The sequence below is a fragment of the Rhopalosiphum maidis genome, chromosome 3 (assembly GCF_003676215.2).
Source record: "Rhopalosiphum maidis isolate BTI-1 chromosome 3, ASM367621v3, whole genome shotgun sequence".
Taxonomy (NCBI): domain Eukaryota; kingdom Metazoa; phylum Arthropoda; class Insecta; order Hemiptera; family Aphididae; genus Rhopalosiphum; species Rhopalosiphum maidis.
The window spans coordinates 70,324,175-70,335,582 of NC_040879.1; the positions used below are offsets into that span (position 1 = coordinate 70,324,175).

At 28.1% G+C, this 11,408-nt stretch overlaps 2 protein-coding genes and 1 long non-coding RNA gene across 23 annotated transcripts; all 3 read left to right on the forward strand.

Annotated features, from left to right (window-relative positions):
- The first annotated feature begins 771 nt into the window (after window positions 1–771).
- On the forward strand, window positions 772–2,299 carry LOC114253642. The gene is made up of 5 exons (XR_003405967.2): window positions 772–941; window positions 1,006–1,120; window positions 1,176–1,222; window positions 1,833–1,962; window positions 2,250–2,299. It is a non-coding gene; the product is annotated as an uncharacterized LOC114253642 (long non-coding RNA).
- A 663-nt stretch (window positions 2,300–2,962) lies between these two features.
- Window positions 2,963–4,859, forward strand: LOC114253639. 2 transcript variants are annotated; one of them, XR_003405951.1, is made up of 6 exons: window positions 2,963–3,080; window positions 3,145–3,362; window positions 3,558–3,687; window positions 3,975–4,104; window positions 4,392–4,521; window positions 4,809–4,859. XR_003405951.1 is itself a non-coding variant. In XM_026965165.1 (5 exons), the coding sequence occupies exons 2-4, from the start codon at window positions 3,182–3,184 to the stop codon at window positions 4,079–4,081; spliced, it is 315 nt and encodes a 104-aa protein (XP_026820966.1). In that variant the 5' UTR covers window positions 2,963–3,080; window positions 3,145–3,181; the 3' UTR covers window positions 4,082–4,104; window positions 4,392–4,463. The 2 variants fall into 2 exon arrangements, 1 of the variants encoding a protein (XP_026820966.1); XM_026965165.1 differs by lacking the exon at window positions 4,809–4,859 and having other exon boundaries at window positions 3,145–3,259; window positions 4,392–4,463.
- A 12-nt stretch (window positions 4,860–4,871) lies between these two features.
- On the forward strand, window positions 4,872–10,884 carry LOC113559392. Of its 20 annotated transcripts, none has more exons than XR_003405945.2 (8): window positions 4,872–4,930; window positions 5,706–5,923; window positions 6,120–6,249; window positions 6,537–6,666; window positions 8,266–8,395; window positions 9,995–10,124; window positions 10,412–10,541; window positions 10,829–10,880. XR_003405945.2 is itself a non-coding variant. In XM_028188605.1 (5 exons), the coding sequence occupies exons 2-4, from the start codon at window positions 5,743–5,745 to the stop codon at window positions 6,641–6,643; spliced, it is 315 nt and encodes a 104-aa protein (XP_028044406.1). In that variant the 5' UTR covers window positions 5,560–5,641; window positions 5,706–5,742; the 3' UTR covers window positions 6,644–6,666; window positions 6,954–7,005. The 20 variants fall into 20 exon arrangements, 1 of the variants encoding a protein (XP_028044406.1); XR_003625202.1 differs by having other exon boundaries at window positions 5,706–5,820; window positions 6,123–6,249; XR_003405938.2 differs by lacking the exon at window positions 4,872–4,930 and adding an exon at window positions 5,560–5,641.
- Window positions 10,885–11,408: the final 524 nt, after the last annotated feature.

Consider the following 11,408-nt stretch of genomic DNA (forward strand, 5'->3'; position numbering starts at 1 on the left):
ATACTTTTTACTCATATTACAAATTCATAATTTAAATGCTTATAAAACACTGAATTCTCAAGTTATTCTCCAACCATTATACAAATTTAATTGACTACATAGTTTTAGATGGCACTACAGCAGATCACACAAGGCATGCTGAGACATGGATTCACATTTCTCACACTTGGGAAAGTATCAACATCCTATGTTAATAATGGACTTGAAGATGTTGAAAATAATAATGCAATGTATGTGTATTGGTTATTGAATGTAATTAGTACTAAATTAATAGTAGTGTAAAAATTGAGATTTGTTAAAAATGTGAATAAAAATTTTGTAAACACCTTTAGTTTGTTATTATTACTGTTAAAGATTCCTTTAGCTATAAAATTATCTTTATTTTTACTACTTGTGTATACGATAAACAAGACGGAATTCACAAATTCATATTTTAAGTTGTTTATAAAACACTCTAATATTAAGTTAATGTTTAAAAAGTTGTCCAAATGATGAAATAAATGATTGTATTATACCATTATTAAAATCGTCACCCGTTTCATTTAACCTCATGCTTTGGACACACTATAAAACATACTATTGACAAATAATACAAATTCTTATTTATTTCAATTTGAATATGATCAATTATAGGATATTGTACAAGTGCATTCATTAAATACACTATTTTTACGTTATAATCAAACAAAACAATCCAGTAGATTTGTACTATCTTATATGGTTTATCAATATTATTGTTTCTTATCATGGGTAATACGTTTTAATTTCGTATATTTTTGCAGTTTTACATTTATATTATGGGTATATGATCTTCAGCTGTAAATTGTTTTCAAATTTTTTGTAATAAGAATGAAGTTTGTCCGTTAGTTTTTTTCCATATCTGAATTAATCAGTGTTGGCCGCGTACTAGTTGTCATATATAAATTTTAGTACTTCTTATGGTGTGTTGTAGTGTCATTTTATAATTCATTTATAAAACATATTTAAAAGACTACATTTTTTCAGATGACAATACAGCAGTTTACTCAAGGAATGGAGACGCATGGATTCACTTATCTCACACGTGGGAAAGTATCAACATCCTACATTAATGGACTGGAGGAGGTCGAGAATATTGCAGGTTAATGCAGTCTACGTATAATAGTTACTCAAAGTAATTAAAATTCAATTGATAGAAGTGCATCAAAAAGATGGTGTCATGAAACCCTGACCATTACATAAAGTAAATGATTCTAATTTTCCATTATTGACTTTCATAATTTTCCAATAAACCTATTACTTTATAAACATTATACAACTCAGTTGTATTTGATACTTTTGACTCATATAACAAATTCATAATTAAAATGCTTATAAAACACTGAATTCTCAAGTTATTCTCCAACCATTATACGAATTTAATTGACTACATATTTTAGAAGGCAGTACGGCAGATCACTCAAGTCACGCTGATACATGAATTCACATTTCTCACGCGTGGGATAGTATCAACAGCCTACGTTGCAATGAACTAGAAGATGCTGAGAATAATACGTGTTATATGCAATGTACGTGTAATGGTTATTGAATGTAATTGATAGGAAATGAATAGTAATGTAACAACAGTTTAGTGTCATGAACCCTGACCATTACATTAAGTAAATGATTCTAATTTCCCATTATTAACTTTCATAAATTTCAAATAACCTGTTACACTATAAACACTATACAACTCAGTTGTATTTGATACTTTTTACTCATATTACAAATTCATAATTTAAATGCTTATAAAACACTGAATTCTCAGTTATTCTCCAACCATTATACAAATTTAATTGACTACATATTTTTAGATGGCAGTACGGCAGTTCACTTAAGGAATTCTGACGCATGGATTCACTTATCTCACACGTGGGAAAGTATCAACATCCTATGTTGCAAATGGACTAGAAGATGCTGAGAATAATACGTGTTATATGCAATGTACGTGTAATGGTTATTGAATGTAATTGATAGAAAATGAATAGTAATGTAACAACAGTTTAGTGTCATGAAACCCTGACCATTACATTAAGTAAATGATTCTAATTTCCCATTATTAACTTTCATAAATTTCAAATAACCTGTTACACTATAAACACTATACAACTCAGTTGTATTTGATACTTTTTACTCATATTACAAATTCATAATTTAAATGCTTATAAAACACTGAATTCTCAAGTTATTCTCCAACCATTATACAAATTTAATTGACTACATATTTTTAGATGGCACTACGGCAGATCACACAAGGCATGCTGAGACATGGATTCACATTCTCACACGTGGGAAAGTATCAACATCCTATGTTAATAATGGACTTGAAGATGTTGAAAATAATAATGCAATGTATGTGTATTGGTTATTGAATGTAATTAGTACTAAATTAATAGTAGTGTAAAAATTGAGATTTGTTAAAAATGTGAATAAAAATTTTGTAAACACCTTTAGTTTGTTATTATTACTGTTAAAGATTCCTTTAGCTATAAAATTATCTTATTTTTACTACTTGTGTATACGATAAACAAGACGGAATTCACAAATTCATATTTTAAGTTGTTTATAAAACACTCTAATATTAAGTTAATGTTTAAAAAAGTTGTCCAAATGATGAAATAAATGATTGTATTATACCATTATTAAAATCGTCACCCGTTTCATTTAACCTCATGCTTTGGACACACTATAAAACATACTATTGACAAATAATACAAATTCTTATTTATTTCAATTTGAATATGATCAATTATAGGATATTGTACAAGTGCATTCATTAAATACACTATTTTTACGTTATAATCAAACAAAACAATCCAGTAGATTTGTACTATCTTATATGGTTTATCAATATTATTGTTTCTTATCATGGGTAATACGTTTTAATTTCGTATATTTTTGCAGTTTTACATTTATATTATGGGTATATGATCTTCAGCTGTAAATTGTTTTCAAATTTTTGTAATAAGAATGAAGTTTGTCCGTTAGTTTTTTTCCATATCTGAATTAATCAGTGTTGGCCGCGTACTAGTTGTCATATATAAATTTTAGTACTTCTTATGGTGTGTTGTAGTGTCATTTTATAATTCATTTATAAAACATATTTAAAAGACTACATTTTTTCAGATGACAATACAGCAGTTTACTCAAGGAATGGAGACGCATGGATTCACTTATCTCACACGTGGGAAAGTATCAACATCCTACATTAATGGACTGGAGGAGGTCGAGAATATTGCAGGTTTAATGCAGTCTACGAATAATAGTTACTCAAAGTAATTAAAATTCAATTGATAGAAGTGCATCAAAAAGATGGTGTCATGAAACCCTGACCATTACATAAAGTAAATGATTCTAATTTTCCATTATTGACTTTCATAATTTTCCAATAACCTATTACTTTATAAACATTATACAACTCAGTTGTATTTGATACTTTTGACTCATATAACAAATTCATAATTTAAATGCTTATAAACACTGAATTCTCAAGTTATTCTCCAACCATTATACGAATTTAATTGACTACATATTTTTAGAAGGCAGTACGGCAGATCACTCAAGTCACGCTGATACATGAATTCACATTTCTCACGCGTGGGATAGTATCAACAGCCTACGTTGCAAATGGACTAGAAGATGCTGAGAATAATACGTGTTATATGCAATGTACGTGTAATGGTTATTGAATGTAATTGATAGGAAATGAATAGTAATGTAACAACAGTTTAGTGTCATGAAACCCTGACCATTACATTAAGTAAATGATTCTAATTTCCCATTATTAACTTTCATAAATTTCAAATAACCTGTTACACTATAAACACTATACAACTCAGTTGTATTTGATACTTTTTACTCATATTACAAATTCATAATTTAAATGCTTATAAAACACTGAATTCTCAAGTTATTCTCCAACCATTATACAAATTTAATTGACTACATATTTTTAGATGGCAGTACGGCAGTTCACTTAAGGAATTCTGACGCATGGATTCACTTATCTCACACGTGGGAAAGTATCAACATCCTATGTTGCAAATGGACTAGAAGATGCTGAGAATAATACGTGTTATATGCAATGTACGTGTAATGGTTATTGAATGTAATTGATAGGAAATGAATAGTAATGTAACAACAGTTTAGTGTCATGAAACCCTGACCATTACATTAAGTAAATGATTCTAATTTCCCATTATTAACTTTCATAAATTTCAAATAACCTGTTACACTATAAACACTATAAAACTCAGTTGTATTTGATACTTTTTACTCATATTACAAATTCATAATTTAAATGCTTATAAAACACTGAATTCTCAAGTTATTCTCCAACCATTATACAAATTTAATTGACTACATATTTTTAGATGGCAGTACGGCAGTTCACTTAAGGAATTCTGACGCATGGATTCACTTATCTCACACGTGGGAAAGTATCAACATCCTATGTTGCAAATGGACTAGAAGATGCTGAGAATAATACGTGTTATATGCAATGTACGTGTAATGGTTATTGAATGTAATTGATAGGAAATGAATAGTAATGTAACAACAGTTTAGTGTCATGAAGCCCTGACCATTACATTAAGTAAATGATTCTAATTTCCCATTATTAACTTTCATAAATTTCAAATAACCTGTTACACTATAAACACTATACAACTCAGTTGTATTTGATACTTTTTACTCATATTACAAATTCATAATTTAAATGCTTATAAAACACTGAATTCTCAAGTTATTCTCCAACCATTATACAAATTTAATTGACTACATATTTTTAGATGGCACTACAGCAGATCACACAAGGCATGCTGAGACATGGATTCACATTTCTCACACTTGGGAAAGTATCAACATCCTATGTTAATAATGGACTTGAAGATGTTGAAAATAATAATGCAATGTATGTGTATTGGTTATTGAATGTAATTAGTACTAAATTAATAGTAGTGTAAAAATTGAGATTTGTTAAAAATGTGAATAAAAATTTTGTAAACACCTTTAGTTTGTTATTATTACTGTTAAAGATTCCTTTAGCTATAAAATTATCTTTATTTTTACTACTTGTGTATACGATAAACAAGACGGAATTCACAAATTCATATTTTAAGTTGTTTATAAAACACTCTAATATTAAGTTAATGTTTAAAAAAGTTGTCCAAATGATGAAATAAATGATTGTATTATACCATTATTAAAATCGTCACCCGTTTCATTTAACCTCATGCTTTGGACACACTATAAAACATACTATTGACAAATAATACAAATTCTTATTTATTTCAATTTGAATATGATCAATTATAGGATATTGTACAAGTGCATTCATTAAATACACTATTTTTACGTTATAATCAAACAAAACAATCCAGTAGATTTGTACTATCTTATATGGTTTATCAATATTATTGTTTCTTATCATGGGTAATACGTTTTAATTTCGTATATTTTTGCAGTTTTACATTTATATTATGGGTATATGATCTTCAGCTGTAAATTGTTTTCAAATTTTTTGTAATAAGAATGAAGTTTGTCCGTTAGTTTTTTCCATATCTGAATTAATCAGTGTTGGCCGCGTACTAGTTGTCATATATAAATTTTAGTACTTCTTATGGTGTGTTGTAGTGTCATTTTATAATTCATTTATAAAACATATTTAAAAGACTACATTTTTTCAGATGACAATACAGCAGTTTACTCAAGGAATGGAGACGCATGGATTCACTTATCTCACACGTGGGAAAGTATCAACATCCTACATTAATGGACTGGAGGAGGTCGAGAATATTGCAGGTTTAATGCAGTCTACGTATAATAGTTACTCAAAGTAATTAAAATTCAATTGATAGAAGTGCATCAAAAAGATGGTGTCATGAAACCCTGACCATTACATAAAGTAAATGATTCTAATTTTCCATTATTGACTTTCATAATTTTCCAATAACCTATTACTTTATAAACATTATACAACTCAGTTGTATTTGATACTTTTGACTCATATAACAAATTCATAATTAAAATGCTTATAAAACACTGAATTCTCAAGTTATTCTCCAACCATTATACGAATTTAATTGACTACATATTTTTAGAAGGCAGTACGGCAGATCACTCAAGTCACGCTGATACATGAATTCACATTTCTCACGCGTGGGATAGTATCAACAGCCTACGTTGCAAATGAACTAGAAGATGCTGAGAATAATACGTGTTATATGCAATGTACGTGTAATGGTTATTGAATGTAATTGATAGGAAATGAATAGTAATGTAACAACAGTTTAGTGTCATGAAACCCTGACCATTACATTAAGTAAATGATTCTAATTTCCCATTATTAACTTTCATAAATTTCAAATAACCTGTTACACTATAAACACTATACAACTCAGTTGTATTTGATACTTTTTACTCATATTACAAATTCATAATTTAAATGCTTATAAAACACTGAATTCTCAAGTTATTCTCCAACCATTATACAAATTTAATTGACTACATATTTTTAGATGGCAGTACGGCAGTTCACTTAAGGAATTCTGACGCATGGATTCACTTATCTCACACGTGGGAAAGTATCAACATCCTATGTTGCAAATGGACTAGAAGATGCTGAGAATAATACGTGTTATATGCAATGTACGTGTAATGGTTATTGAATGTAATTGATAGAAAATGAATAGTAATGTAACAACAGTTTAGTGTCATGAAACCCTGACCATTACATTAAGTAAATGATTCTAATTTCCCATTATTAACTTTCATAAATTTCAAATAACCTGTTACACTATAAACACTATACAACTCAGTTGTATTTGATACTTTTTACTCATATTACAAATTCATAATTTAAATGCTTATAAAACACTGAATTCTCAAGTTATTCTCCAACCATTATACAAATTTAATTGACTACATATTTTTAGATGGCACTACGGCAGATCACACAAGGCATGCTGAGACATGGATTCACATTTCTCACACGTGGGAAAGTATCAACATCCTATGTTAATAATGGACTTGAAGATGTTGAAAATAATAATGCAATGTATGTGTATTGGTTATTGAATGTAATTAGTACTAAATTAATAGTAGTGTAAAAATTGAGATTTGTTAAAAATGTGAATAAAAATTTTGTAAACACCTTTAGTTTGTTATTATTACTGTTAAAGATTCCTTTAGCTATAAAATTATCTTTATTTTTACTACTTGTGTATACGATAAACAAGACGGAATTCACAAATTCATATTTTAAGTTGTTTATAAAACACTCTAATATTAAGTTAATGTTTAAAAAAGTTGTCCAAATGATGAAATAAATGATTGTATTATACCATTATTAAAATCGTCACCCGTTTCATTTAACCTCATGCTTTGGACACACTATAAAACATACTATTGACAAATAATACAAATTCTTATTTATTTCAATTTGAATATGATCAATTATAGGATATTGTACAAGTGCATTCATTAAATACACTATTTTTACGTTATAATCAAACAAAACAATCCAGTAGATTTGTACTATCTTATATGGTTTATCAATATTATTGTTTCTTATCATGGGTAATACGTTTTAATTTCGTATATTTTTGCAGTTTTACATTTATATTATGGGTATATGATCTTCAGCTGTAAATTGTTTTCAAATTTTTTGTAATAAGAATGAAGTTTGTCCGTTAGTTTTTTTCCATATCTGAATTAATCAGTGTTGGCCGCGTACTAGTTGTCATATATAAATTTTAGTACTTCTTATGGTGTGTTGTAGTGTCATTTTATAATTCATTTATAAAACATATTTAAAAGACTACATTTTTTCAGATGACAATACAGCAGTTTACTCAAGGAATGGAGACGCATGGATTCACTTATCTCACACGTGGGAAAGTATCAACATCCTACATTAATGGACTGGAGGAGGTCGAGAATATTGCAGGTTTAATGCAGTCTACTTATAATAGTTACTCAAAGTAATTAAAATTCAATTGATAGAAGTGCATCAAAAAGATGGTGTCATGAAACCCTGACCATTACATTAAGTAAATGATTCTAATTTCCCATTATTAACTTTCATAAATTTCAAATAACCTGTTACACTATAAACACTATACAACTCAGTTGTATTTGATACTTTTTACTCATATTACAAATTCATAATTTAAATGCTTATAAAACACTGAATTCTCAAGTTATTCTCCAACCATTATACAAATTTAATTGACTACATATTTTTAGATGGCAGTACGGCAGTTCACTTAAGGAATTCTGACGCATGGATTCACTTATCTCACACGTGGGAAAGTATCAACATCCTATGTTGCAAATGGACTAGAAGATGCTGAGAATAATACGTGTTATATGCAATGTACGTGTAATGGTTATTGAATGTAATTGATAGAAAATGAATAGTAATGTAACAACAGTTTAGTGTCATGAAACCCTGACCATTACATTAAGTAAATGATTCTAATTTCCCATTATTAACTTTCATAAATTTCAAATAACCTGTTACACTATAAACACTATACAACTCAGTTGTATTTGATACTTTTTACTCATATTACAAATTCATAATTTAAATGCTTATAAAACACTGAATTCTCAAGTTATTCTCCAACCATTATACAAATTTAATTGACTACATATTTTTAGATGGCACTACGGCAGATCACACAAGGCATGCTGAGACATGGATTCACATTTCTCACACGTGGGAAAGTATCAACATCCTATGTTAATAATGGACTTGAAGATGTTGAAAATAATAATGCAATGTATGTGTATTGGTTATTGAATGTAATTAGTACTAAATTAATAGTAGTGTAAAAATTGAGATTTGTTAAAAATGTGAATAAAAATTTTGTAAACACCTTTAGTTTGTTATTATTACTGTTAAAGATTCCTTTAGCTATAAAATTATCTTTATTTTTACTACTTGTGTATACGATAAACAAGACGGAATTCACAAATTCATATTTTAAGTTGTTTATAAAACACTCTAATATTAAGTTAATGTTTAAAAAAGTTGTCCAAATGATGAAATAAATGATTGTATTATACCATTATTAAAATCGTCACCCGTTTCATTTAACCTCATGCTTTGGACACACTATAAAACATACTATTGACAAATAATACAAATTCTTATTTATTTCAATTTGAATATGATCAATTATAGGATATTGTACAAGTGCATTCATTAAATACACTATTTTTACGTTATAATCAAACAAAACAATCCAGTAGATTTGTACTATCTTATATGGTTTATCAATATTATTGTTTCTTATCATGGGTAATACGTTTTAATTTCGTATATTTTTGCAGTTTTACATTTATATTATGGGTATATGATCTTCAGCTGTAAATTGTTTTCAAATTTTTTGTAATAAGAATGAAGTTTGTCCGTTAGTTTTTTTCCATATCTGAATTAATCAGTGTTGGCCGCGTACTAGTTGTCATATATAAATTTTAGTACTTCTTATGGTGTGTTGTAGTGTCATTTTATAATTCATTTATAAAACATATTTAAAAGACTACATTTTTTCAGATGACAATACAGCAGTTTACTCAAGGAATGGAGACGCATGGATTCACTTATCTCACACGTGGGAAAGTATCAACATCCTACATTAATGGACTGGAGGAGGTCGAGAATATTGCAGGTTTAATGCAGTCTACGTATAATAGTTACTCAAAGTAATTAAAATTCAATTGATAGAAGTGCATCAAAAAGATGGTGTCATGAAACCCTGACCATTACATAAAGTAAATGATTCTAATTTTCCATTATTGACTTTCATAATTTTCCAATAACCTATTACTTTATAAACATTATACAACTCAGTTGTATTTGATACTTTTGACTCATATAACAAATTCATAATTAAAATGCTTATAAAACACTGAATTCTCAAGTTATTCTCCAACCATTATACGAATTTAATTGACTACATATTTTTAGAAGGCAGTACGGCAGATCACTCAAGTCACGCTGATACATGAATTCACATTTCTCACGCGTGGGATAGTATCAACAGCCTACGTTGCAAATGAACTAGAAGATGCTGAGAATAATACGTGTTATATGCAATGTACGTGTAATGGTTATTGAATGTAATTGATAGGAAATGAATAGTAATGTAACAACAGTTTAGTGTCATGAAACCCTGACCATTACATTAAGTAAATGATTCTAATTTCCCATTATTAACTTTCATAAATTTCAAATAACCTGTTACACTATAAACACTATACAACTCAGTTGTATTTGATACTTTTTACTCATATTACAAATTCATAATTTAAATGCTTATAAAACACTGAATTCTCAAGTTATTCTCCAACCATTATACAAATTTAATTGACTGCATATTTTTAGATGGCAGTACGGCAGTTCACTTAAGGAATTCTGACGCATGGATTCACTTATCTCACACGTGGGAAAGTATCAACATCCTATGTTGCAAATGGACTAGAAGATGCTGAGAATAATACGTGTTATATGCAATGTACGTGTAATGGTTATTGAATGTAATTGATAGAAAATGAATAGTAATGTAACAACAGTTTAGTGTCATGAAACCCTGACCATTACATTAAGTAAATGATTCTAATTTCCCATTATTAACTTTCATAAATTTCAAATAACCTGTTACACTATAAACACTATACAACTCAGTTGTATTTGATACTTTTTACTCATATTACAAATTCATAATTTAAATGCTTATAAAACACTGAATTCTCAAGTTATTCTCCAACCATTATACAAATTTAATTGACTACATATTTTTAGATGGCACTACGGCAGATCACACAAGGCATGCTGAGACATGGATTCACATTTCTCACACGTGGGAAAGTATCAACATCCTATGTTAATAATGGACTTGAAGATGTTGAAAATAATAATGCAATGTATGTGTATTGGTTATTGAATGTAATTAGTACTAAATTAATAGTAGTGTAAAAATTGAGATTTGTTAAAAATGTGAATAAAAATTTTGTAAACACCTTTAGTTTGTTATTATTACTGTTAAAGATTCCTTTAGCTATAAAATTATCTTTATTTTTACTACTTGTGTATACGATAAACAAGACGGAATTCACAAATTCATATTTTAAGTTGTTTATAAAACACTCTAATATTAAGTTAATGTTTAAAAAAGTTGTCCAAATGATGAAATAAATGATTGTATTATACCATTATTAAAATCGTCACCCGTTTCATTTAACCTCATGCTTTGGACACACTATAAAACATACTATTGACAAATAATACAAATTCTTATTTATTTCAATTTGAATATGATCAATTATAGGATATTGTACAAGTGCATTCATTAAATACACTATTTTTACGTTATAATCAAACA